The sequence below is a fragment of the Sturnira hondurensis genome, unplaced genomic scaffold, assembly GCF_014824575.4.
Source record: "Sturnira hondurensis isolate 20B ecotype Veracruz unplaced genomic scaffold, ASM1482457v3 Scaffold0011512, whole genome shotgun sequence".
NCBI lineage: Eukaryota > Metazoa > Chordata > Mammalia > Chiroptera > Phyllostomidae > Sturnira > Sturnira hondurensis.
The window spans coordinates 1,098,527-1,125,847 of NW_028084143.1; the positions used below are offsets into that span (position 1 = coordinate 1,098,527).

A 27,321-nucleotide genomic window follows, 5' to 3' on the forward strand; every position below is an offset into this window, starting at 1 on the left:
ATTCAGCTACATTCCACTCGATTTGCTGTCAGCGATTATGGTCCTGGGGAAGGGGGGGCAGGACTCCCCCGCCCAGGCCCAGTTTAAGCTACACACAGAGGAGATTCTGTCGGAGTCTGAACTCTCCACTGTGGATGTGTGCTAGGGGCTGAGTCAGTGCATCGGGTAATTCACTGAAATGCTCCCACTGACGGCCCCTCTGCGCACAGCCTTCCTTCCCCAGGAGGCTGACGGAGTAGTGCATTTTAAAGCAACAGAAACTCTGACACCAGTGCCCACACCCGATCTGATGGATGGGTCTGGGTGGCCAGGATGGGGCCATCTAGCCCTTAACTGTGTCCTCTAATAACCAGCCAGTTTAGCCTCAGAGGACATTTGATGTCAAAAGGGCTATTTCTCACGTGTTCTGCTAAACCAAGCTGCTCTGCAAATCTCTGGCAGGTCCGGGAGCAGGGAGGGAAGACAGGTCAGTGCTTTTCAGTCTGAAGATGCTAATTTTGGTACCAAAACCTAGTAAAAATTTAAGGGGACAATGCATCTTCTGATATTAGTGGAGGGCGTTTAAAAGACTTTTTGAATAGAAACTCGAAAGTCCCCAAATCCTCGATGTTAAAATATGAGAATGTCATCTTTGCAGTGGATGCTCATTTGAACCTTTTATAAAATTCACGGAGACTCTCTTTGTGCCTCATTCCTCTTATCCAAGGTCAAGAACCTTGGTCTTTGGGTTGATTTGGAGGTCGCCGGTCAGGAACTTAATGCATTCCTCGGATCTTGGCAGGTTCCTTCCCATTTTCCTCTGGTGGGGCAAACACACACATGGGCTTCCCCGCCTGCATCTAACCTTGTGTCCAACCAAATCCGGTCAACCCTACTTTCTTTCCCGCTGGTGAGTCATGCCCCCGAACTGTCGTTGTGCCCTGACCCACAGCGGGATGGCTTTACGTGCAAGTGCAAAACCCACAACTGGAACTGACTGCTCCTTACTGACCAGAGCAAAGCGCCTACAAAAACCATCACCACCTCCCACGGCAACCAGGAAATTCCGAAGAACACTGGCTTGATCTGGGAGCATCCGGGGCAGCTGAGCAGCCTGCAGGAGTGGGGATGGACAGGGGTGGCCTTCGTCTCTTCCAAGGGTTCGCGCAGGCACATTCCACGGTGGCGGAGACGGCAGAGGGTGATTTGCCACAGGTGGTGGCTTGTCTTTGGGGACACACCTTCCTTGTTGGTAATGAGAGAATTCATCGGTTGGTCAGTTGGAACTCCATGTCAGTTTTCTCTTTAAACTGGAATTCCAGGTCTCACAGGTGAATATTTTACATAAGTAAGTGGTTTTAACATTCGCACAACCCACTACTGACCACCGCTGTAGTTCTTCGTGAAGGACCCACCCAGAGCATCGGTCTGTGTTTGTACAGGCATCTCTTTGATCTTCAGTCCTACAGACGAGAAGCTACGGTTTATGGCTTCACAGGTCGGATGATGACTCCTTGTTAATGATACACAGGGTGGGCCCTAACAACGCCCCTTTTTATTACAAAACCTTTTATGACAAAATCACCAGCACGTAATTCTGTAACGTGACATGCCCACACTCAAGCACACCCTACGACATTTTAGGTGAAATGATCACGTGAGAACTAAATTATCACACTCATGTTACTACCCTCCCAACTACGCTCAAGCTGGCCTGCCTTCTGCCACACCTGCAGAATCAAACTGTGCCTTTCAACGGGCCAGCCGCCCGGCAGACTCCGGGTTTCGGAGGGTAACTGTGGCATCAGCAAAGGCAGGGCTCTATTGCACGCCCTCCCCCAAACGTCACTTCTTCTCTTACAGATAAACATGCTTCCCGACACTGAGAATAGCAGGAGAAAAGCCTCTAATCTATGAATTCACTGTGTCGGAACAGACCACTAGATGGTCAGAGAAAAACTGCCCAACGATGCTGGCAGGTGGCCTGCAAGCCAAGAATGGCTCTTCCAGCATTGCAGGTAGTAACTCGGAATTTGAAAATACGCAGCAGAGACTGTGTGACTCCCAAAATACTTACTGTGCCGTCTGCAGGGCAGACGCTTCCTCGCTGACCTTCTCCTTTAGAGTCAGAACAATCCTTTAAAATACAGGTCCTGCCACACTGCTTTCCCGTTTCCGCAGCTGCCTTCCCACTTACAATGACACACAGACGGCACCACAGCCTGTAGGTCGTCCCTGAGCTGGCCCTGACCTGTCTCTGCCAACTCTTTCCCCGTCACCAGGCAGCCTGTCTTTCTACAGCCTCCATCCCCAGGTGCTGGTCCCTGGAACCTTCTCCCCCAGCCCTGCTCCTCCTCCCGGCCAAGCCTCCAACGCTCAGACGCAGTCACTCATCTGCAGGAGGATGGAGGGCAGGCACTGTCCCATTGGGCTGCTGGGATAGCGGCAGCCTCAGACCACCCCCTGCCCACAGTGGCCGCTCAGTCACTGAGACGCCATGAGTCAAAGAAGCCTGTCCCAGGCCTGTCACACATTGAAATGTCCTCACATCTGCATTGCCACGGTGGACTGTGGGCCCAGCTGATTGTTGTCACCGTTGGCTCTTGTGCTCCAAGTGCAGGGCCTGGCGTGCAGGGACAGGAAGAAAAGGGAGGGGAGGGCAAGGGCCCAGTCTGCCCGACTCCCTGAGGAACCCCGCTGCTGAGTGCATTTTGGGGGGCACTTGCATCTTTCTAAGAAACAGCCTTACACAGCCTTGCGCCGCATCCCCTGGGGGAAGTCTGGGTATTTTTCAGTCCCCTCTCGTGCGAGCCACTGGGGAGGAACCGCTTTCAGAGTAAACTCGGGAATCACGTTGCCTCCTTGGGGCTCTTGACAGGGTTCTGGTCCTCAGGGGGGTGAGAACCTCGCACCAGATTGTGGCTCCCCACCCCTGTGGCCGTGTTCTAAGTCTTCTCTCTGCCTTACATCTGATTCAATTCCTGGGGGGTTTTCAAATTCCTACAACTTTATTGTACTTGGTACTACTTACAAAATTCTAATTTTTAAAATGACCAAAGGCATTTTTAGTATATCACTTCCCTGGGCCTGTTTCCAAGCTGTGCAATGGACATGCCCAGCACTCTCCCGCAAGGATACTGCTAGGATGAAGTGAGATGGACGGAAGTTCAGGGAATGATACCGGGCACATTGGAGCTGCTCTTCAAGTCAGTTCGAGGCTGTGAAGGCAGCTAAGCAGCACCTGGTAACGCCCCTAAGTGACCCGAAATAAATGCACACACACCCAGGCTGCTGACACAGCAGACCACAAAAACCCACATTCACCGGGCCACACCATTACTTACGTGGACTCTTTTAAACATTTATTAAAAAAGCAAAATGTACGTTCAGTTCAAAAAGAACAGTTAAAAATGGTAAAGCCATACAAAGACCTCGTCTCTAGCAGCATCCAGGTGTCGTTACAACAGCGTCCCCGCCCCGCGCCTGCGGCTCACCGGGCCGGGCTGGCCCCGTCCCCTCCGAGCCCGTGGCTGGGCCCTTGGCCCTCTTCCCACGGCCCTCTTGTCGACGCAGTGCAGGTCACAGCATGTTTATAAAATTAACGCTTTAAGGTTAAATAAGCTTAAATAAGGGTGTTAAATACAGGACACTCCGTCGAAGCCTCTGTACACAGGTCATTTGGCATTGTGTGTGAGACCTGCTGGCCCGCGGCGCACAGGAGGGCCCCGGCAGGCGAGCAGGCCCTCTCTCCAGCAGAGCGCTAACTACACAAAAACGGACTAAGACTGAAGTGACTACTGAGTGAGCCATTTACCAGGCATACGTATCTTTCGTTTGTTTTTTTAAATGAGAACACTGTTAATATTCAGGCACCGTTTGCTTCTGCAAATAAATAAGCCTCTACAGGAACTGCATTCGAACTAGAGTTAGACACGCCAGGGCTGCACTGTCCGAGACACGGCTGCTCTGACTCCGGACTACGGCCCCCCTTATTGCTAGGAGAATGTGGCTGTGGAGATAAAACTACTGTACATCCAGAAAAATAGAGCACCTTTACATTACAGTATATGTCTGGTCATTTGCTTCCGGGTTTATCTTACAATACTAAAGCCCCAACTGTGGTGGGCTGCCTGCACCCCTCTCCCAGGTCGCCTGCCGCACGGGAAATACACCCCTCACGCCGGAGCGCGGTTTAGTAGCATCTACAAGGGAAGGTCTAAGTGGACACCAGGGTTACATTCATCTCGACACGGGAGTTACATTCATCTTCACGCTGGCCTTCCCTCCGCTCGCACGATGCCCCCCAGACAGCGCGCAGTCCCCTCCTCCCGGGGGCACGGTGCTGGTGGAGTGGGACAGCCAAGACCCGGCGACGGGCCGAACCCACACGGCAGCCACTCCCCAGCGGCCCCTCGAGGGGGACGGCCCGGCTAGGACTTTTTGTCGATGGTGTTGAAGAACCACTCCGTGAACTTGCGCAGCTGGGCCGCCGCCGTCTGGGACTCCTCCTGCAGCCGCCGGTTGTCCTGCCGCAGGTGCCGCACCTCCGCCTGCAGGACCGCCTTGTCCTGCTTCTCCTGCGAGGGCAGAAACAGGCGCGTCACCTGCATGGCCGTGGCACCACGCTCTCCCCTTACCTCCCGCTTCTGCCCCCAGACCGAGCGGTGGGTGAACCAGTCGGCACAATCCTGCCCAGCCCACGTGGCTCCCGACGGAAGTCAGGGTGGCTGTCAGGCAGGAAGGTTCCGATCTCGGTCTAAATCACCCCCTCTCCGAAGCTGGGGGCTAGTAAGGGGTCACCAACAAGGTCGCTGGACAGAGGCACAGCTCTGGCTGGACTTCCCGACCACCCCAAACCGGTGTGAACGGAGCTGCTGATCCCAGGCACGTCTGTGATGACATGAGCACTCGGGCCTCCCAGCTTCCCGCTACCGCACAGTTCCACGAAGAGCTCCAAAGGTGGTCATTGAAAAGTATTTGGAAATAACCAAGATTTTTCAGAAGAATCACACCCACGTTTCCAACATACAGCGACAAAGAATGTACTACGTGAGTTTTGGGTCCCAAATGCCGAAAGGGACATCTTTGTCTTGCCCCAAACAGAGAGAAGGGCCTTGTCAGGTCATCACTGGTATTTTCCAATGGGATCTAACCTGACCACTCCATCAGCAGACGCCGTGGCAGCCTGTGGGACAGGGGTGTGGGGGAGCCGGTGGCTGTGGTCTCTTCAGGACACTCTCTGCACCCTTGGCAGATCTGGTGCTGCCCTTGCTCCCGTTTCCTGCCCCCCCCCCCCCCCAGCCAGGACCACCTGCCTCACCACCGCACTAGAAGACCCCAACTGGGAGGGGTGGCTTCTGTGAGAGATGACTGCCCCCGAGGACCAGTCTCAGTCCACCCCCGCCCTCACTCTCTGTTCCTGCAAGAGGTTCAAGTGCTGTCGTTCCTCCCTCATCGTGGGGACTCCCCTTCCTAAAACACAGTCGGGACGCTCCTGTGTGCCTGTTGTGACTCAGCTGCCACCCCTCTCTCTGAGACCCGGAGTCCTCACTATGACCCCTGGGACTCGTACTCTGTCACCCAAACCTTCTAAACTCTCAGCCTCTTTCCTGGAAATTCCCAGGGTCTTCACACTGTAAATGAGTCCGGTTCTCCGAGGACACTCCCGCCCCGCGGCTGCCCCAGAGCACAGAAGCCTGGAGGTCCAGCAGGGACCCCACTTGACCCTGGCTGCCCGACACGGGTCGCTGCTCCTCCCGAGACTCCCCGCCCCTCCCAGAAGCATGAGGTTGAGTTAGAAGACCCATGACACCTGCTCACTGCTATGATCTGTGTCTCCCATCATGAATGGCAGATTCTGGAACACCTGCCCCCCCCACCCATGTTGTGTCTGCTGGTGACTTGAAAACGGGGTTCAGTCTCCACATTGCCTCCTCCCTGCTGTGTGGAACCCCACCCTCCTCCTGTGGCCACACTGGAACCCTGCTGTCTGGACAACTGCTTAGCTTCAAGCCCCGCCCCCTCACTCCTCCCAAACCCCTCCTCCTCACACCCACCAACCTGACCTAGCCTTCACTGCCCATCCACACCCCTGCAGTGACAGTCCTCCTCCCGGCTCTGACTCCGGGTCCCTCAGTTGTACCACATCCTGTCCTCTCCCAGGGTCCTTGTCTCTCGCACTCCTTGTTCTAGTTTCCTCCCTGAATTCTAAAACTGGCTAACTTCTCTCTCCAACCAGTGTACGCCTACCTCTAGACACAGGGTGGCTGGCCGGGCCAGCGTGCCTGGGACTGTTCTAGTACCTGCTCTGAAAGTTCTATGTCCTCAGAAACCTCCCCTCCCCACCCGGCAAACCGGGACCAGAGAAAAACAGTACTCTGCTGGGAGATGTCATTAGTGTAGGCTGCAAGTTCAAATGCCTCCCCGGCCTTGCTCAGCAAATCTGCCAACTACACCCGGTTCACGCGGCCTCTGTCAGCCCCTTGTCCTCTGTCCTTAAACATTCCTCCCCGCCCTGAGTTCGGGACAGAAAAAGCAACGAGCAGAGGACTCTGTCAACCTGTCTGGGTCTGGACTGTGTGTATGGGCATGTGGGTATGCACAGGTTCATGCACGCACATACACACGCGCACGCTCCGCTCAGGTGACTGCGTAGGAGCTGCCCCTACTCGGACCCCAGGCCAGCTCCCTCCCTGTGTGCTTTGCCCTGGGCCAGGCCCTCCCCTCTGGCTGCACCCTCACCGTGACTCCCTGCCCAAACAGGCCTCTGCCATCAGCACTCACACTTGCCGTGACTTCCCCTTTCTGACAAACCGCACGACCACAGTGAGGACCCCTTCCTGCGACAGCGCCCCCGCCCCCGGCCACACCCTCCAGCTGCCACTCCATTCGCAGTGCCCGACCCGGCTCAGCGGATGGGCGAGGGGTCCTCTCGCTTCCACGGCCCAACATGGGCAGGCTGATGGGTGGGGCACAGCTTCGAGGTGGTGGGGGACCTCAGTGGGACTCGCCACGTGGGAAGACCCGGCTTTCTGGCCACAATAACTCCCCTTGGGTCAGCTCACTCTAGAGGGCGCAACCGGCCACTCACTGAGCTGACACGGACCAGCCCGCTGCGTGGGCACCTCGCCCTGGCGTCTGGCCACCCAGAGGGCTCCCCTTGTTTAGTCCTCGCACCACCGCCCCCCCCTCCCCGCCACGATGACACAGATTAGCTGCTGGCCACACTATGGACGGAGACCCAGGAGCCTCCGTTTCCATTTACTGTTGGGTGCGGATGAGTGGGTATCGAGGTGTGAGGCTCTGGCTGTGTAGAGAAGAGTTCTGAGTACGGCTTCTAACAGGTGGGTGGCTTACCTTCCTCAGGTCTGTCTGCAGTTGTCGGAGAATCAGCTCCAGCTGGTTGACTTTGCCCGTCAGTGTTGATGGGGACTGCTCCCTGCAAATCAGAACAGAATTCCAGAGATTCCAGAGCACTGAGGTCAAGACATTTCAGCCAGTATTCCTGTTCAGGAATTTCCACTCTACAATCACTCCCTGTGCTGGGAGCCCAGCAAGGAAATAAATACATCACATCAGGGAGGAGAGCGGGCATATTGCTGCCCTCCCCCCCCCCAATCACTACTGACGCAAGTGGGCTTCAGAATTTCTCCAGGTATACACGCTGGTAAGAAAATGAAAGACAGGTTCTCTCAATCAGTGTAGTGGAGGCCGCACAGACCCAAATGCAGTCCCGAGAACCAGGTGTAGATCCAATGCCCCCAGTCTGCCTTCCTCTGTCATTGCCAAGGTGAACGTGCACGTCAACGCTCACAACATGGAACCAGGAATGAATGACACAGGACCGAGGAAGAACAACGGAAAGCCACGGCGCGTGCCCGACATGCTCAGTGGAAGGGTGAGGCCGGGCCAAGGAGCGGGGTGGAACGTGCCCTTGGCAGATCGGCCAGCGGGTGGAAGGCTCATCGGCAAGGGGCCCGCCTGGTGCTGTCACAGTGATTCAGTGGCAGAGGTGGACTCCAGGCCCATGCCCTCCCTCTCTGCCACACACCGTGGCATGGCCTGTACATCTCCATGGGCAGGTCCTGCCCATGGAGCAGGGCGGCCGTGCTGCTTGCCCTGCCCACCCCAACAAGGCAGCGGTGGGTCAGTCCTGCCCTGAGCCTTCTCTGGGCTCTGAAGGACCAGGGGTGCCTCATGGCCACGGTCTCTTGGCTGTCTGCAGTTAGCTGATCCTGGTCACTCCTGGGGGCTCGGGACAGTGGAAGGCAGGGGACCCACAGAGCTCACGTACCCGGCTGTGTCCAGGAAGTCCTTGCCACTGCCTGGATCGACACACAGAGGTAGCTCCTGGGCCCCTTCCAAGCCTGGTGCGTGCTGCATGTCCGTCAGGGTGCAGAAGGATGCCACTCTCTGGTCTGGGAGGGGAGACACCCAGAAGGGAGGATTAGGAACGGCTCCAAGGCTACAGAACCGTTCTTTGTGGAAATGAATGTAGCAATTACATAAAACCTCCCCTTACCCCCACACCAGTCAACAAGACAAAGAGAAACAGACTCAGGCAAGCTGCTGGCAGTCAGGAAGCACGTCACCGGCTGGCCCCCGGGGCTGCGTGGCACATGCACGTCGCAGCCCCGGCGGATCAGCAGACACCGGGTGGGTTGCAGCCACCGTGCTTTCTCCTCTCCGCGCCCCGACACACACCAAAGCACCGGTGGCGCATGAACTAACGGTGCTGGATGATGACGTGGCTGATTAACAGGCCCCAGGAGACAACCTCTCCACCAGCGGCCCCAACCTGGGGAGCCCCCTTCAGACACAGCGGCCAGGACACATCTGCCCTGGGCGCACCCAGCCCTCCGAGTGCCAGTGACCATGCAGACGTGCAGACACAGGAAACAGAGGGAAGGGTGCAGACGACCGCGAGCCCGCGCCGCCCAGACAATCACCTAGATAGGGCACGTGCTGATAGAGCAGGCTGAGTTCTTCATCTGGGTCGAGACCTGGAATAAGATTTAGAATTCTCCAGTGAACGGGGCCGTCGCTGCGCATCTGGGAGCCCCAGGGCCCTCACAAGGCTCAGGTAATGGGGTCCCGTGGGTCCAGCTCGTGTGTACTTGTATGGGTGTGTGTGCACGCATGTACACTCCTGTATGTGCACATGTTCTGCCACACCGGGAGGAGCAGAGAGCCACTGATGTGCAATGCCAAGCAGCGAGGTTAGACCGTGCATTTCGAATGTAGTGGCCCTGGCTGGATGCATGGCTGTCTGCTACACTGACACACAGGGCGTGCCACACGCCTGCCAATCCGACAGGAAGACCACGTGACCACCGTGGGTTTGCTTAAATAACCCTCGCCAGGAATGCAGACAGTGGAGGCGGGAGATCAGCTACCACTGACCTCAGTGCTGGAAGCCCACCAAGGATGCCCAAGGGGCCCAGTAGTGACCATAACCAGTGTGACCACCTGTCTCGTCTGAGCACAGGGCCACATCTATTCTTGGCACCAGTGACTCTGGTCAATGATGCAGGCACCAGGCAGGACAGGGAATAAAATATTCTCCTGAACTGGCACCAGATTGGCCCAGCTCTGGGGACTGAGCCACCGTCCAGAGACGCTGCCTGACACGCAGAACCTCGTCCTGCATTTGGACAAGGTGGAGGTGAGAGCGAGGATGAGTTAACTGCCCATGCCCCGCCCGCTGCACTTCCCGGTGTCTCTGCCCCCTGTGCCTGAGCAGGCGTCTGCTTCTGCAGCGGGAATCCGAGGGACAGAGCAGGTGTGTTAATATGGCAGCATCTTTCTCATATGATTTGATTAATGGCTGAGAAGCTCCAACGGGTCCCCGTTGGAGGGGCTCTGTTCTTAATTTATCCCACTGTCTCCCTCTGGCTGTCAGAGGTGCCTTCTAATGAGGCTGCCTGCCTGTCTGTTTACAGAGGGTCTCGCACTTCCTGTTAACTGGGAACCACGGTGGTGGCCGGCAGCAGCACAGGAGGGACACCAGGCTGGCACGGGTGCTGAAACTCCCGGGAGGTGCGCGGAGAGCTCACGGAGTGAGGACTCGCAGAGCACGTCCTCCAGCCTTTCACCCTGTGTTCCTATGTCACACCTGTGACAGGTGCCCTCTGCCCTTCCCATCTTCTCCACGGTGACAAACCTGCAACTAGACACCCTGAGACAATCTGTCTCCAGTTTGGTTCTGCATACAATGAAATAATCTGTAACTGAGTTAAGATTAATGGCATAATCTGGTCCCTGCCTACATCCCCATGGGACTGGATGTGACAGCGGAGGCAGGGGCAGGAATGACAGGTGTCCTGGCTGGGGGCGAGCAGCTCTAGGGAGGGCTGAGGGGGCCTGGGCTGCCGCCGTGCCCAAGGTCACCCGCAGTGCCCAAGGTCACCCTCCGCTCTGTCATGGCCCCAAATAAGGAGCACCTCACACTTAAAAAACCCGACAGCAGCTGTATTTTTATTCCACAGTGAGTTTAGCTATGGGGGGAAATGCCAAACAAGACAGTCTTCTCACTTGTGAACCGAGTCCCACAGCCTCACCCCCCGTGTGTGTGACCCAGTGACGACTCAGCTAGCTCCATCTCCATACTGTGTGATGGCCCAGTGCTAACATCTGCACCAAAACGTCCTTGCTTCCTTCATCTACTTCTACCTTATTTTACAAAATGCCCCATCTCTGACACAAACAGAACTTGCTACAGGCGGTCATTCAAACATTCCTTGGGGAGCAACCATGACCCGGGGTCGGGAGGCCAGAAGCCAGAGAGAGAGTTCTGTCGGCGATGTGCTCCCACCCAGAGGATCTCACTCCGGGCCCGAGAAGCCTGGGAGGTGGAAACGCAAACAGAATGCGACTCGATTAGGAACACACACCAAGCAGCTCTGTGGAGTAGCCAACCTCACCGACAGCTTCCAGTGGAAGCTTTATTCCCCCACAGCTCGTTTCTGCGATGATAAATATTCAGTGACTCAGTAATTACTGACAGGGGACCAAATGGCACAGACAAAGCTGTGAGGAGGGAGAGGCGTGGGTGGATGGACTTCACGTCAACAGCGTGGCAAGGCGACAGCCACCCGCACTTGGCGAGGATGCGCGTCCCCAATCTTTCCTGTGTTGGTCCGTCTGGCTGAGCGGGGATGGCGGGCACGGCTTACACAGGAACCAACCCATCCCTTCAAACAGCGTTTCTGTAAAGTCTGGTTTAGTGTCGGTTTCTTATTTGGTGCACTGAGCACCGGGAAGAGGGAGAACCATCAACAGGCGATTTCGTATCAGTCTAGAGCTGGAACGGCAAAGCAGCTGCTGGCCAGCCGCCCCCAGGACCCCGGCCAGGCCACGGAGCGTGGGCAGGGAGCACATGGCCACTCGTCATGTCTGCCTGGGTGCAGCACCGGAGGATGGCCCTGTGAGCCGTGTAGGCCGGGCCAGCCCGAGGCTCCTTTAACCCGGGCCCACAAACACAGCTGTCCTGGTAGGTCTCTGCCACGCCCATGAATTAAAGGGATGCTGGGGCTTTAACCGCCATTAGGAAATCAGAGGTTCTGATTCTGATTGTGGCAAGCTGACTGAAATGACCACCAGGGAAGAAAAATTAAGGTTATACTGCACTTTAGACATGAAATGCCTCGGTTTAGGCCTCTTGCAGCCGGGTGACGAATGGAGAAAGGGAACGGTCTGGAATCTGCCTCTGAGCAAGAAAGCACTCGAGCTGCAGACTCACTCTTCATTTCACGTATAACCCCTGCTCTCGGCCTAAAACAACTTGACTGCTTTTGAGATCATTTAAGCCAATTTACTGCATTAAATTAACTGCATTCTTCATCTAGGGAGCTGCTTCATTTTTCTCTTTTCTGTTTGATTGTTTTTCCCTCGGGAGTCACACACGACACCCGTTACTGTGTGTGTGCGCACAACGCACGTGGACTCACAGTGACTTCATCGGGATCAGAGACCAGAGACCATACCAGCTCCATCGACTGTACGCTGAAGCCTCAGAACTGAAAACGTTCCCACTGTAAACATCTATGCTTATCATACTCGGAGAAACCAAGGGCATGTAGGACGTAGTAAGGTGAAAGTGTGAACTTCCGTGTTTCCAGAAAATACACCTACGTGGACGGCGTCAGTCCTGTCGTGGTACCTGATGAGCACACTGTTGTCACCAACTCTGCCTGTGTCTGTTCATGCACACCCACGCCCACGGAAGGTGGCACCAATGCCCCTAGGACGAAGAGCTGGCGTCAGAGGGGAGGGCAGGCTTCCTGCGGGACCCGAGATCCAGTCTCCAGCCACTGTCTGTGATTTCACCTGGAAGCCTGTCTTCACTCGGAAGAGCACCACCCACTCCACCGGTGCCGGAGAACACGCCGACTGCCCACTTCCGGTAGTTTGCTAAATCAGAACGACTGGCAATCCTAGAAACTTCTCAAGTGGCTCCGCTCCCCTGCCCTGCATCCCTGCGGGCCCCAGAGCCCGCTCTTCTGGCTGGGCGCGTTCCCTCCACCACACTCCAGGCTGGGACCTCGTCCGCGTATTACTCAGAACACCTACACCTTCCATCAGTCTACCTAATAAAAACATAATCATGGGCTCTGTCCGCGCAGGTGACAAAGTGATGGCTGCACTGCAGAGACCACAGGTTTTATTTAGGAGTTCTGGTGTGCGAAGGGCCACCTCTCACCCCCGCAGAACCAAAGGACGGCGCACACTGAAGCAGGCCTGGACCGTGAGCCCCCAGGTGCCCCTACTCACGGCCCAGCAGCAGGGGGCTCGGCCCGGGCAGGAGAGCACGCGCACTTGGCTCCCTTCTCCCCCACGGACCTGAAAGGTGTTCTCGACTTTCTGACCTTAGTTTTTGGGGCAGAGTTTGGTTTTTTATCTGCCCACTTATAATTAAGTTTTAATAATGCCGAACAGTATTTCTCTATGGGAAGCTTTTCTCCCCCTTCCTTTGCGTAATTTCCGGGAAGCAAGTTTCCAGGAACTGGATTTCTGGTCAGAGGGTGGGCACATTTTCTGGCTCTAGCTGCATGTTACCATACTGCTTGAACAAGAGAATGAGTCATTTTACAGCCTTTAGAATGACACCACCTTCCCAGAGTTGTGGGATCATTTTTCCTATTCAAAAGGTGTGAGTTGGTAGCTCATTATCATTAAACTTTACGTGCACGTGTGAACGTCTTTCAAGGACTTAGGGTGGACTCCTCTTTTGTGGACGGTGCACCCTGTCCGTGGCCGTCTGTCTGTCAGGGTTTGATGCTCCTTGTTGGTTAAGGTCCTTCGTTTGTTTGATAAATCCCGGTTTTACTCATCACATTTATCACACATCTTCCCCCCATATTCCCACATTTATTTTAACGTTTTCTTTCAGGTCCATAAAGGATCTAAATACGTAAATACTTCTATTTGGCCAAATAACATTTTGTGTTTTCTCACTGTTCCATAATTAAAGCATCACCTTGCTTCCAACACGGTAATCTTCCTTTCTTTACTTTTTCTTTTCTAATTTCTAAATCCAAATAGAGGATGCAACTTGCAGTCCCCTTGAACTCTTAAGTACATTCAGACTTTGGTCTGGGCGCTGCATCTTTCTTTATAGACTCATTGATAATTCTGAATCATTATTATGCTGTTTTAACTACTGATGCTTATGTAATAGACTTGTTTGTTGAACACTGTTCGTCCACCTTCCAAACAGATGTCGTGAAAGGATATCCGAGCTGAAACTGCACAAGCGCCCGAATCAATGCAGGAAGGGCCGCCGCCTTCACTACAAGCTTTCTGGCTGCGGTGTCCTTTGAACTTTCTCATTCTGACGATGGCTTAGTTCCCCAGATCCTCATCATCTGATCTTGCTGAGGTACCCCAGGCGTCCTCTGCTGCTGTTGTAGCAGAGACCACGTGGAGAGGCGGCTGTGGCCATGTGCCACGCTGCAAATCCGCTGGCCTTGCGACCTGCTTTGTCCAATCAAACGCAGTGGGTACGCCATTCAAGTTACATCTGCAGAAATGCTGCGGCTTCCGCCTTTGCTCCCCAGATCCCCACGGCCGCAGGTGAAGCAGTGCGATCACCTGCTGGAGACGGGCCTCGAGCCAGGCCCCAGCCAGCCAGACGCTGATGGGCTGACAGACGAGAGTGAAGCCGCCTCAAGGCCCCGCCCCAGCGGAGCGCGGACTGAACGCGGCTGCAGGAGTGAGCCCAGCTGCCAGCACAGGGCGCAGAGCCGCCGGTGGAGCCCACCGGATCCGAGCCACGGGACGTACGGCACCGCTGCCGTTTCCAGCCGTCAGTGTGGGGCTGGCTTGTTATACGGAAATGAATGCAAAAATGAACAATGCCTCGAAATGGTGCTTGAAAAATACATTTTAAACTATCTCACCCAGTTACATGATTTTATAGTCTCTAATGATTTCCTTTTGATCTCTTTCATTTTCTTGCTATAGAAGCATATCCACAATGTTTCTTTACCTCAGAAGTGCATTCCTTCTGTTTGTTTAAACGTCAAGGATTCCAGTACACAATATACAGACATGCCTTCAAATGACAGTCGTTTGGCTTCTGGATTCAGGGACGTGCGTATATGCGTTTTCCTATTAATTATCGTGAAACTATTTGGTAATAGAGAGTTCCTTTGTTAAGCTTTAAAGAAGGTATCTCTCTAACCTTCATTTTTATTAGAAATAGGTTCTAATTATATTAGATACGGTCTTTTTATGAAACTGATATAACTTTTAATTACTTCATCTACTGTAACATAATTAAGTTTTTCTTTTATTCAACTACCTAAACTCTTGCCAATAACAATGAATAATCTCTTTAATGTACTGCTGAATTTCATTCAAGCTTTCTGACATCAATATTAATGACCAAGACTGTCTTACAATTTTTTGTGTGCATGTTATTAGAAAAGAATCCTATTATATAATAAGACTGTTTCTGAATTTAAAAAATTTATACAAGGGCATCATTATGCTTTGAAATTTTGAACAATGCACTACAGCGGCAGTTCCAGGTGGTACCAGGGATTTAGGGATGATCTCGGATAACTTGTTCAATGCCCTGCACACCTGGCCTCTGACGTTTTCTGGGTTCCCTCCCCTTTCTTGCAAGAAGCATTCAACGACCAGATTTACTCCTACATAGATGCTTAACACTCCTTCGTTTTTAATCTTATGTGTGACTTCCTACTAAGTTACTTTCTCATTTCTACTACTGTTCCCTTGTACTTTTCATTTTTTGACCAGATTTATATTCGTTTATCCACCAAGAAAACTGATCATTGACTTTTTTATTTATAAATCATACTAAAATTTCATTGGCTGTTTAAAAAAAATTGATTTCTCTGTTGTTTTCATTCACAGCTTTGGCACAATCCCTTTGAAGTACAGTTACGTTAATTTTAGGAGGCGTTTCTGAAAAAGCCGCCCTTGGTTTAAGGCCTGCTCCGTGGCTGCCGTCCCCAGGTTTTCATAGGCAGTGTCTTTTCCATCGTCACTCACCAGAACATTGGTCTTATGTGCCTTCATTCTTCCTGGCATAATTATTCTTACAGTAGTGTTTAATATTTTCCAAATTTCACGTTTCCTATTTAATCCTGCTTCCGAGAGGCCGTGCGGCGTGCTCACGCACAGGAAGCCTGGGAGCGCGCCCCCCAGGAGCGCCGCAGACGTTTCGCTCTCGGCACCAACAGGGCAGGGCGTGAGCTGTTTGAGCAGCTGTCGCCGGGGCAGGTGACCTGGGTGCTCGCTACATTCTCGAATGGGGCAGTGGGCCCCACATTCTCAAACTCACGTGTCCAGTGTCACTTTCAGGAGACAAAGGTGAATACGCCACTAGCAGAAGCACGCGGAGGCCGCTCGGCCTCGGGGAGGCCTGTCTGATGGGGATGCACTGCACGGCTGGACTTCGGGGACCATCACCTCAGTTCCACAGGCAGGCACGGTCCAGACCGCGAAGCCCGCTTTCTGACATGCCGACTAGTTGGGTCACAGAATGAGCACAACATTCTTCCGGGGTCCCGGTTCAACAGGCATCTTCACCTGAGTTGTTTAGTCTGTAAGAACTTAATAAGCTCATGGGGGGTTGGGACTTTCCTTTTGTAAAGTTTTTCAATGGCAGCTGACATCCGGTATCCCATTAGTTTCGGGCGTACAACGCAGTGATGCAGCGTTTAGACACCTCACGAAGGGATCTCCCCAGGCAGGCTGGCACCCTTCCGGACCACCACGTCCTTGTCCTTTAGAATCTTCGGTCCAGCTCAAGGATGGCTGGGAGAACCGCCACAAAAAGTCCGGTGATCCCAAGAGGGCAACGGGGTCACCGAGGCGAGGACGTTGCACTGGACAGTGCTCAGGCGACCGCTTACACCCAGTCCCTGCCACACAGACACAGGAGGATCCGATGAGCTGAGGGCCAGCAGCCGCCGATTCTCCACGGAATGTTCCGGAGCTGACTCCTGTCTCGAGGTGGCATGCTGCCCTACAGAGCAGCATTGAAAATTACTGAAATTTTTAAACATGACATAAACTCATTCTGTAGTTTCTATAAACATCATCTGGAAACTTCAGGACTGGCAGGCAAGCAAAGCTGTGATGAACAGAACCCACGGCCCCCCTGTCCAGCTCTCCCCCAGCGCACGGGAGGCGCCGGCCCACGGGGATGCCACGTCTGCTTGCTGCTCCGCTCTCTGAGGGCGCCGACCCCAGCTCAGGAGTATGCTGATGGACGGGACTAGAGGGTTGGGATGGCAGGAGGCCCTGCAGGGCTGTGGGCAGAGGTCTTCACTGCACAGATCAGGAGACTGAAGCCCAGCGCAATGAAGCGGCCTCCTCGGAACACGACTGTTGAACCTTCAGTGTTGGCATGAGGGTGCACGTCAGGGCACTTGACTTGTCCGCGGGCCCACGTCCGGCCGGAAAGCAGCGATTGCAACCAGAATCCCGAGGCTGATCACCCAGTTGCTGTGGCATGGGCCGTTTTGCTTCCTCAACCTCTCACTCGACCCCCAGCCCCCAGCTCCCCGAAAAGATCCGCTGTGTAGCCAAGATTTTACTCTGAAGAGGAGGAAGGGAACCAAGCACAGCCACAAATGGGGGGGGGGGCAGAAGGGGCTGATAAGTACTGTTTTAAATCTGCAGAATGAACACGAGATGCAGAACAACTGCAGAGGTGGAAACCGACCCTGAGCAGGGGTCGCTCGAGGCTGTAGGTGGCTGGTGTGGCTGGCTTGTCATCTGCCTGTTCGCTGTCCTGCCATGAGCAGGTGAGTAGTGAGAAGATAATAAAACACGCGCCTTCCCTGGAGAAACCCACCGCCTAGTAAGAGGAGGAAGGCGTGTGGATAAAGCAGAATTCAGTGTGGCAAGCACTTATGGGGGGCACTGCATGGGACAGATGTCCCCGTGGGCTCCAGGGGACTGTAAGGGAACACAGTGTGTGAGGAACCTGCCAGAGAAACTGCCGTCACCTCTTGCCTGGGCCTCCTTGGACACAGGGAGACATGGCGTCCCTGCCCGTTGGGGCTGGGTCACTCCCCGGCCGGTGCTGGAGCAAGGATGGAAGAAGCCCTGGGCCTGGGGTGTGTACCGCCCATGCCCGACATCGGACCTCAGAGAGGCAGGCTGGGTGCACAGCAGGCGGGGCACTGCCAGTCTGTCCAGGGAGAAGCATTCTGTACAGCGGCCCCACCCCCTCCCCTAAGGATGCTTCATCCTGCGGAAACGTGCTCCTCACAGAGCTCCCCTCCCCCCATCAACGGAGTGGATGTCCCCGGCATCTGAAGAGTTAGCTGGAGAGTAGCTTTCGCTGCCCCAACCCCCGCCCCAAGCTGAGTGCCAGGGGCACCAATGTGCTTAGCCCTAACCCACTGCAGGCCCCCCAGCAGGGTAAGCTTGTGAGGGGGAGGAGCAGGCAACACAGCAAACCTCCACCTTCCACAGCAGCCTGAGGTCCAAGTGCACCTGCCTTTCTTGGGAAAGAATCGATTTTAATTCCCAAAGCCCTGCAGTCACCTGTGACAGGGGGCTGGGCTACCAGAGAGGAACAAGAGGAGTCACATGGTTGGGCCTGCTGCTCCCAAATGCTTCGCACTCTCTCCCAGGCCCCTGCCCAGAACCCCACCTCTGCCATCCCTTCCAGTCACCCTGGGAGCAGAAGCTGTGGCCGTGGAAGCATTCAGCGGCAAGTGGCAAAGGCGTTGTCATCCTGGGCCACGGGTTGCCCCTCCTCCCACCCGTGAGCCCCGGCCGCACGGGAAGCAAGTAACCCCTCGTCTGTCTGCCTTTATTTGTGAGCTGGGAAAGGAGCCACCCCGACCTTTGAACATCCCAGTGGCAACAGTGGCAGGTGCTGCGGTGGGACGGGCCCTTGGAGATCAGCTGGCACAGCTGGAGGGGGCGGAGGAGGGGGCGGAGGCCCAGATGCGGAGGCCGCTCCGGTTGAGTGGAGGCCGGAAGCTGAGTCCACACGAGGCCACCAGCCCCCAGCCTGCTCGGCCGCCTGCAGCAGGTGCTTTGCCCTCCAAGGGGCGCCCCCTCCTCTGTCACCTCACTTCACTGGGAGGAGAGACGTGGTTTGCACCCTAAATATTCACCACTACCTTTGAGGTAAGAAAATGGGGGTCAGAGAGGAAAAGGGACCTGCCCCAGTCACAGCTGGTCCCTGAACTGGAGTCCAGGTTTGGACCCTCTGCCCATTGCACCAGTGGCCATGTCTCCTGAGGAGTGTCCTTGCCACAGCTCAAGCCTTTCCTGCTTGTGTTCACCTTTAAAGGTGTGAAAGTACCCAGTTCATTAACCAGGGCGACCCGAGAGGGGACGTGGTCCCGGAGCTGCCGCCCCCACCCAGAGGCCGCGCATCTTTACCTTCAAATGCCCGAGCAGCGTCCACGAGGTGGGACCAGTCCAGCCCCGTACCCGTGTCTGGGAGGGGCATCAGGCCAGGGTCTGCGCACTTGGACTTCTCTGATAAGGACCCGTCGGAGAACCAGAACTCATCTGAATGAAACAAAGCCACAGTCAGTCCGGTGTAGCTCGGGGTGCTGGCCGGCCCCTTCTGGGGCTCAGGGACCTTCCTGAGAAAGGTCTCTACCTCCAGGAGGAGACTGCTCCAGTTACCCAAAGGAGACAGCCAGAAAACCGGGGGGTTTGTACAAAGTTGCAACCGGCAGACTCAGAGTCAGCCAAGGGAGCAAGGGGGAGGGGAGCCGAGCCTCCACGCAGACAGGGTCTCACCAGTGGCCCTCCACCCACGTCTCACTGACCGGGGCCAGGGCTCGACTTCCTCAGGGCGATGGCCCTGCTGTAAAGAGCCTCGCACCATTTCAACGCACAGAGGGTTTGATACAACGCATCCCTGTAACCAGGAAGCTTGAAGGGCATCCTGAACAACAGCCGTCTCAGCTGATCCGCCCAAATCGAGACGCCGGGAACGAACGTCAGCTTAGTGTGAGAACACAGGAAGACTAACTTCGCTTCCATTAGGAACGGGTGAGCAAGAGGGGACATCCTGCGTGCTGTGGCCTACCCAGATGGCTCTTATCAAAGGCTGCACCACACACCTCTCCCACCCCTGCTGTTCCACAGCCTTCCTTTGTCTGTACAAATGGGCCGAGGATGCTTCTTTCTTTCGACTCTCATCACAGCACCTCCGGTGTTACGTCATTCCTACCAGTTAAGAGCACATGCATCTGGGGACACATCTTCTACAGGCTCTCACCGGGCTTTCTCTAACGTGCCTTTTCTCAACCTGCCCGAGGAGGTTCATGCAGCTGCATGTGAACACATCTGACTAATTAGAACAATCAAAATAATGACCACCTGGCTGTCGGAGCCTGCAATTAGGTAAGGGACATAATTAACTAAATGCACCTGTGATTCTGTTCCACACCCTCTCGGGTTACTGTGAAATGCTGGCATCTGGGGGGAGAGAGAGCGTTTGGCATTGGCCTTGAAGGGCACCGAGAGCCCACTTGGCACACGCAGCTCGGAACCACCTCCAGCAGCTGCAGCTCAACCGAACACTATTGGTAACGCTGCACATTTAAGATGGGGACAGTCCCCCACCCTGGTTCCAACATCCACTTTGCAGGGAACCGGGTGGCGGGCATTTTGTCGGCACCACTCCCGCCACCCCCTCCACATGCTGAGATCTTCTTGGAAATAAATAACCACCATTCCCACCTGTTCTGTGTGGGGTGGGCTCCGTCCTGGCCGAGGGGTGGCCGGGAGGTACGTGGACATGGCAAAGCTCGGGGGGAATTGGGTTGGAGAGCAGGCAGCTCGGTCCCCGAAACCCCGGGAGGGATGCACTGAGCAGAGGCTGTGCTGACCACCCCTCCCCCAGGTGCTGGCCGCCACCAGGAGTTTAAGGCCCAGCCCCAGGCAGAGAGGGATGTCTTCACGTCTCTACACACTCAGTGGCTGCTTTGCTTAAGGCAGGAGATCTGCACTAAGTCCAGAGAAATTACATAACTAGGCGGCACGTCCTTATGTCACCGCGTCCCTCCCCTGTGACAGAGTTCTTCAGGAACGGGGGCAGAGTGTGGCAGCTCTGGGAAGGGGCAGAGACCGGGCAGGGCGACCCTGAGGTGCACACCCCTCGCCTGCCCCCCGCTCCTGCCATCATTGGAGAGGAAAGTGTGAGAGAATGACAATTGCCCAAGTGAATAAATGTTCCTACAGAAAACGCACTGTTACCCGGTTTTGCTAAGAGATGCCAAGTTGACGGTTTTCTTTGCCTTTGTAAAGTGACGACCCTTCCGCCGAGCTCGGGGCATCTCAAAGCCCAGAGTCAAACCTGAGGCACAAACTGCATGCCTTCTGGCTTCCTGCTCACAGCACAACAGCGGCGCCCCTGATGGCGGGGGGCGGAGGGGGGGGGACCAGGACCAGAGGAAAATAATAGAGAGGACAAGCGGGCCAGAGAGAATGAAGGCGCAGGACCAACCTACTTGGTGGCCTGTGCTGATTCGCAGGACGGGCTGCTAGGCTAATGTCCCCTAGACCCCCACTCCCACCTCTTGTCCTTCCTGCCACCGTGTTGAAGGAGCCTCCTTCTCCATACAGTGCAGGCGGTGGGGATGTGACAACCCTGGGTGACGGCCCAGGGTCTGGCTCTTCCCCAGCATCCTGAAGTCCTGTGACAGGGGCCAGGAAGCTGACTCCCTGAGTGAGTGGGTGGGCGGGTGCCCCCCACTGTCCACACCACAGGGCAGGCCGGCCAGCTCCACCGGTCCCCACTCACGGCCTGCACACAGGCCACGTGGAAACCACATGCCAGGTGGCCCCCAGCACCTGGGGACCTGCGGAGGTCTCAGGGCTGATGTTCCCTGAGCTCCGGGCATTCTTCTGACCTCCTTCAGCTTTAACAGGGGACAAGGGGGGCTGCAGTCTGTGGTGTTTCATCTTCGTTACAAACTCTTACTTCCTACCGCCTGCCCCGACATTGTGACCAAGACTTTCATGTTCATTTGATTCTATGGGGACACTTTTGTGTTTGCCATTCTATGGCGACGGTGACAGAAGGCGCCTTTCCTTTCCAGTTTCTCTGGCACTCCCCACCCACTCACCGTCTGTCTACAATGCACTTATTAAATGACTGCTGTATGCCTAGCGATCGATGGGGCTACAGTGGTAACACAGACAAGGCCCATGCCCTCCGGAAGCTTACGCTGCAAGTGCCGGGAAAAGAGAGGGCAGGCACGGGAACAAGAACACACACACAGTGTGGGGTCGCTCAAAGAAAACAGACCGGGCAGATGGGGCTGAGGAGGCTGCGCGGGTGTGGGGAAGGCCTGTCCTCGGCACCGAGAGGCGCTGGGACTGGAGTGAGGAGGAGCTGCTTGGTGAAGGACACAGCCCGACAGAAATGCGCTGAGGGAACCCGGAGTTGGGGCTCAACCCGCTGTCCCCCCAGAGCAGTGACAGTCACCTGGACCCAAGGAAGAGCTGCCCGGATACCTCCCCGCTGCCTACTGCTTAGACCATCCCTTAATGAGAAAAAAACAATGAGTATTTTTCTCTCTTTGTTTTCTTAAATGTATAGGTTTTTAAAAAAGATTTTATTTATTTTTAGAGAGAGGGGAAGGGAAGGAGAAAGAGAGGGAGAGAAACATCAATGTGTGATTGCCTCTCACGAACCCCCTACTGGGGACCTGGCCTGTAACCCAGGCACATGCCCTGACTGGGAATCGAACCAATGACCCTTTGGTTCACAGGCGGGCACTCAATTCACTGAGCCACATCAGCCAGGGCTATGTTTTTTTTTTTTTTAATGTTTTTGGTCTGAGACTTAACACCATAAAAAATTCTTTCGGTTGACATTAGGCATCACTAACATAGGTATCCCTGGCGTCACCCGAATGATGTTTACTGAGCATCTGCTATCTTCCAGGTACCACCGGGGATGGTACGGACACACCAGGGATGGTACAGACGCACCAGGGACAGAATGACCCTTGACACAAGTTCTGCCCTTGAGGAGCCGGCTGACAAGCAGGTGCGCCCCACTGGTGCCGGTCTGCTGGGGTCTAGGCAGGGTCTGTGCAGGCAGCCACCCCTACACATGGTGTTCACTGTGGCGGCCGTTCACGGTATGTTTCCTGAGTTCACAGGTGGGAAGGAGAAGGCGCCGGGTCTTAGTTATGGAAGCAGCAACCCCAGCTCTCCCAGGAGGGGGTCAGTGGCACCCAGGAGACCACACTGCTCTTCTGGCCGATTCAGAGAAAAATGTGACTTACGGCTCTGAGAGCTGGCTACTGTCTGGCCCCACTGCCTGGGCCCAGGACTCTGTGGTTTCCTGTCTGTTTATCTGGAATCTGAAACCGCAGTGACCGCCTTCACTGAGTCCGATGTTCCTATTGTCACACAGGCCTTGCACAGTGAGGGCCACTCTCCTGCTGGTCCGTGGCTCTTCCTGCACCTGCACGGGGGTCTGCAGCATCTCGGGTGAGTGATGAGGTGCAAGAAAAACACTAATTTCTATTTATTCTGAAACTCCATCCCCTTTGACTTCAAGGGGCATCCTTTGTGAGGTGCCGAGGCCTGAGCTACAGCACTTGGGACCACGCATAAGCTAATACTGTTTTTATCCTTCAGAACCTAAGAACTCTTGTTGGTCTATCCTCACAGGAAGAGTTCCACCATTTCTGAGAGAGTTCAAATCCCCAGTCCATGAAAAAATCAGGAATTCTCTGAACAGGTTGTGAACAGAACCTGCCGATGCTTGGGACCAGAGAGGGAAGGACACGGACTGCTTTTCGCTGTCACCGGTCACCTGGCCTGTGAACCTGTGTCCAAAGGGACTCTCCCGTTTCTTTTTCTGTCTGGGCCACTGGAGAAATTCTGCTCTGAAGTGCACCAACAGTGGAGGCAAAGGCCCCGAGGGCCAGGCAGGACCGTCGGAATTGCTTTCGCTTGCTCATCCAAGTCGTGTTCCTGCACTTCCAAGCTGAGGGCATAAGGACTTGGCCCGTTTCTGTGACTCCACAGAAAACACGCACGAATCAGGACCCGAGGCTGAGCCCCAATGGGCAGGTTAAGACCTGTCTCCCAAGGTTGGGTTAGGATCTTGAGCTCCTGAGCACAAAGATTTGGGACAGGTTCATTCAATCCAGGACAGTTAAAATCTAAAAATACCTGACCCAGATGCCTGGGACTGTAATTACACGTGGAAGAGGCGCAGCGAGGTCTCCCCGCCCCCCTCTCCTCTGCGCTCTCCTTACTCCAAGCTGGGAACGAGATCGGAGCGGACCTGTACTAGTGAAAGGTTCTCTCTCCGAAGGTCGGATGCTTCCTAGGGATGAGCGAGTATTAACGTTGGAAAGAATACATGTGCCCTCGAGTGTTTTGCCTGGTTCAGCTGTGTAGCTCCTCAACCACCCAGTGCAAACAGATTCTAACCTGCGCTCCAAGTCAGAAGGTACAGCCAAGTCTCGGAGGAACTGAGAGAAGCACTGGGCACCCTCGAATGCTCCTTGTCCCCACACACAGACGCCTGCTGGGCGTCAGCACGCACACTTGAACTTTCTGGGCCCCGGTCTCAGGCTGCCAACTGCTCTCAGAGGGACGTGTTCTCACAGGGCCGCTGCTGAACGACCAGAAGCCACAGAAGGCAAAGCAGGACGAAGGCCTGTGTTAAGTGTCAGGCACACACACGGGTAAGGGTGGGAGGTGAGGTCCCCCGCGGGCAGCCAGACCCTTGAGGCCGAGCTGCTCTTGGGCAGCCTGGGGAGGCACATCGACAGGAATGACTTCCAGCTCCCTGACCGATGTTTTGCCATCTCACCCATGAAACCGTGAGAGTTCTTTGAGTCGTTAGTAAAGGCCGTGTAGGAATCAGAGGAGCCCCACTGCCAAATCAGAAGGTTTCTTTAGAGGAGAGCGAATGGCAGGGCCGCGCTGACTGCGTTTCCTAGAGAAGTGGACAGTGGAGGTGAGTGGGCCGTTTCGACTCGGACAGGGAAGTGCCAACGGCGCGTCCCGCCGGTTTCGTGGCTGCCCCTTCGTCCTCGGAACACACAAAAGGAGGACGTGGTCCCCCAGCAGGTAACTGGGTTGACCAACCATGGCCCGCCCAGACAGCGAAACACCGTTGTCCGGTGCGGAAGAGAACTGAGCCATCGGGCCGTGAAACAGCGCGGAGGAACCTGGAACGAATCCTGCTACGCGGAAGCTGCCAAACAGCAAGAGCGACGTGCTGTAGGACTCAAACTACGTGACGTTCTGGGGCAAGAGCGGAACTACGGAGACGAAAAAGATCAGCGGCTGCCAGGGGCCCAGGGGAGGGAGGGGTGAAAAGGTGAGACACCCTGTGCGATACTACAGGGGTGCATACAGGTCATTACACATTCACCCAGACCCACAGCCTGTAAACTCCAAGGGGGAACCCTGCTGTGGTCTGTGGACTCATCGTGGGTGACCACGATGGCTCGGGTCGGTTCGTGGATTCTAAAGACTGTCCCGCTCTGGCCGGGGACACTGATGATGGGCAGGCTGTGCCCGTGTGCCCAGGGTGTACGGGGGCTCCTTGTTTTCTGCTCAGTTTGGCTGTGACCCTGAACCTACTCTAAAAAAAGTGTATCAAACAAAAGTGAAGCTAAAAAAAAAAGATATGTATCTTTCATATGAGCAAATAAAGGGCAGAATGTAAGAACTACATAATACAAATGCCATAAATTTCACATCACACTTCAAGCATTTGAAGTAAAAACAGTAACATTTGTAAGGAAATAGAATTTTACTGGTTTTGCCAAAGCTTTTAAGAGGACATTAAAGTTGTCTACTTACTAAAAAGGAAAAGCATTTATACTAGGGCATTAGGATATGCCTGTCTGACCCGGTTACCAAGAAGGAGATTAAAGGTTTCTTTAATTTAGGCAAATGAACCCTTTAAAATAGACAGGATATTAAGTCACTTAAAGAAATAGATTAAGAATTTTATGAGAAGGTTCATTTCCAATTATGTTAAACATCAGAAACATTATTAGAACTTTTATTTCATTTACCCGGGACCTCTATGTGCATTGTGAAGTTCAAGTTCATTTTAAAGATAATACTTTCTATGATGAAATGTTAAAAAAAAAAACCTGACAATGAATGCATTTCTGGTGAATTCCCCATTCTTCCAGTACAATAGAAATTAACTATGAAAAAAGAAAATAAAGCTGACGTAATAAAAACCATTCGACAATGACATGTTAATCAGTAACTGACATTATGCGAAAATCAAAGGTTTCGGGATTTTAAGGGCTGTCATCCAGAAAGCATCCAGTGAGCCTGTGACCAGCAAACAGGAGCAGAGCAGATGCAGAGCCTAAGTGAGGAGCCAAGGTCAGACCCTGGCTGACGCGCAAAGCCACGTTCAGGAGCCTGTCTCCCGACACCCGCCCGCCCCCTGTGTACCACCAGGCACTGAAGGCCCAGGAGACAGAACTGGAAGGAGAGAAAACCACTTTCTTCCTTGCTCACTGCCTGCAGAAAATCCGCCTCTGCCCTGAGCACCCTCAACTTTTCTCTATGAAGTCAGGCTTTAGATATTTCGTTCTCTATGTAATAGCTGCGATACGGCACAAGGATCACTATTTTACTTGGTAAAAATGTTTAACACCTGCTTTCTAATTTTCTTCAAAATTAGTAGAAGTGCTTAACTTTTAAAAATGTCTACTCTGGGGCTTTCATCATACTTAGGAAGGAAGGAAGGAAGGAAGGAAGGAAGGAAGGAAGGAAGGAAGGAAGGAAAACAGCAGCAAGTGGTACATGCAGTTTCAAAAACACCCCCTCCCCAAACCCGCACCGCACCGCAGACGCCCCAGGGGCCCCCACTCACTGCGCAGGCTGGCAGTGCCGGGCGGGGGCTGCATCCGGGGGGGCAGGGTGCTGCGCTGGGGCGGGGCGCTGCTGAAGAGGGTGTCGTTGGGCAGCGCCTGGTCCAGCGCGGAGCTCCGGGAACTGCCGAAGGAGGAGCCCCGCCGACTGCTGCAGACGCTCTCGTCCGAGAGGGTGCGGTACAGCGAGCGCCTCGGGGACAGGTTCCCGTAGAAGGAAAACTGGGGGTGGAAACACGGGGACAGGGAGACAGTGGACGTCACCAAGCAGGAAGCATGGAACTGCTGCGGCTGAACTGGTGGGTCCCCACGGCACTGTGACTGCGGGTCACCCAGGCGAAGGCACCAGGCCTTCCGTGCACTTATTGGAGTGGAATGCTCTCCTTGTGTGACCTTCTGGGAAATACCACCACAGGTGAGACATGCACGGCTTTACTGACTCTGAAATGTTGACTGAGCCTCCATCACCTCAGAGGCCCGGCAGCTCCCGGGAAGAGAGGGGGCTGTCCTCTCAGGCGGCACTTCTGCACACCCACCAGAGCACTGGCTTGGTTTTAATTAAAAATGACTCCATTTTAATATCACGCAATTTCTGTACCAGTCCACTGCCCGTGAGGTTCAATCTAATCTAAATAGCAACGGAAATCATTTTGAAGATTGTAGTTTCCTGGGACACACAAATGGGTTCAAAAAAAATGGAATCGGTAAAGTAACGTATTGGGTTGGCCAAAAAGTTCATTTAGGTCTTCTTCGGTAACATAAAATACATACTTTTTACTTTCACCAGTAACTTTATTGCTTGGATATTTTGAATATGACAGCTACCTCCTGCAGTATCAGGTTGAATGTTCTCAACTAAAGTCGCTATCAGCCCTGGCTGGTGTAGCTCAGTGGATTGAGCGAGGGCCTGTGAAGCAAAGGGTCGCAGGTTTGATTCCCAGTCAGGGCACATGCCTGGGTTGCAGGCCAGGTCCCCAGTAGGGGACACATGAGAGGCAAC

The 27,321-nt window shown here is 54.4% G+C and overlaps 1 protein-coding gene across 3 annotated transcripts in view; it reads right to left on the bottom strand.

Annotated features, from left to right (window-relative positions):
- Positions 1-3,319: 3,319 nt before the first annotated feature.
- The window catches only part of SIPA1L2 (signal induced proliferation associated 1 like 2), a 185,095-nt gene continuing 161,093 nt past the window's right edge, over positions 3,320-27,321 (bottom strand). For 2 of the 3 annotated variants that reach the window (XM_037060249.1, XM_037060248.1), the window contains exons 17-22: positions 26,324-26,543; positions 18,862-18,993; positions 8,928-8,981; positions 8,273-8,396; positions 7,336-7,417; positions 3,320-4,556 (exon numbers count right to left, since the gene is read on the bottom strand). In XM_037060249.1, coding sequence (XP_036916144.1) covers positions 4,410-4,556; positions 7,336-7,417; positions 8,273-8,396; positions 8,928-8,981; positions 18,862-18,993; positions 26,324-26,543 — 759 coding nt within the window. In that variant the 3' untranslated portion in view covers positions 3,320-4,409. The remainder of the gene's footprint in view (positions 4,557-7,335; positions 7,418-8,272; positions 8,397-8,927; positions 8,982-18,861; positions 18,994-26,323; positions 26,544-27,321) is intronic. The other variant, XM_037060250.1, reaches the window with a different exon arrangement.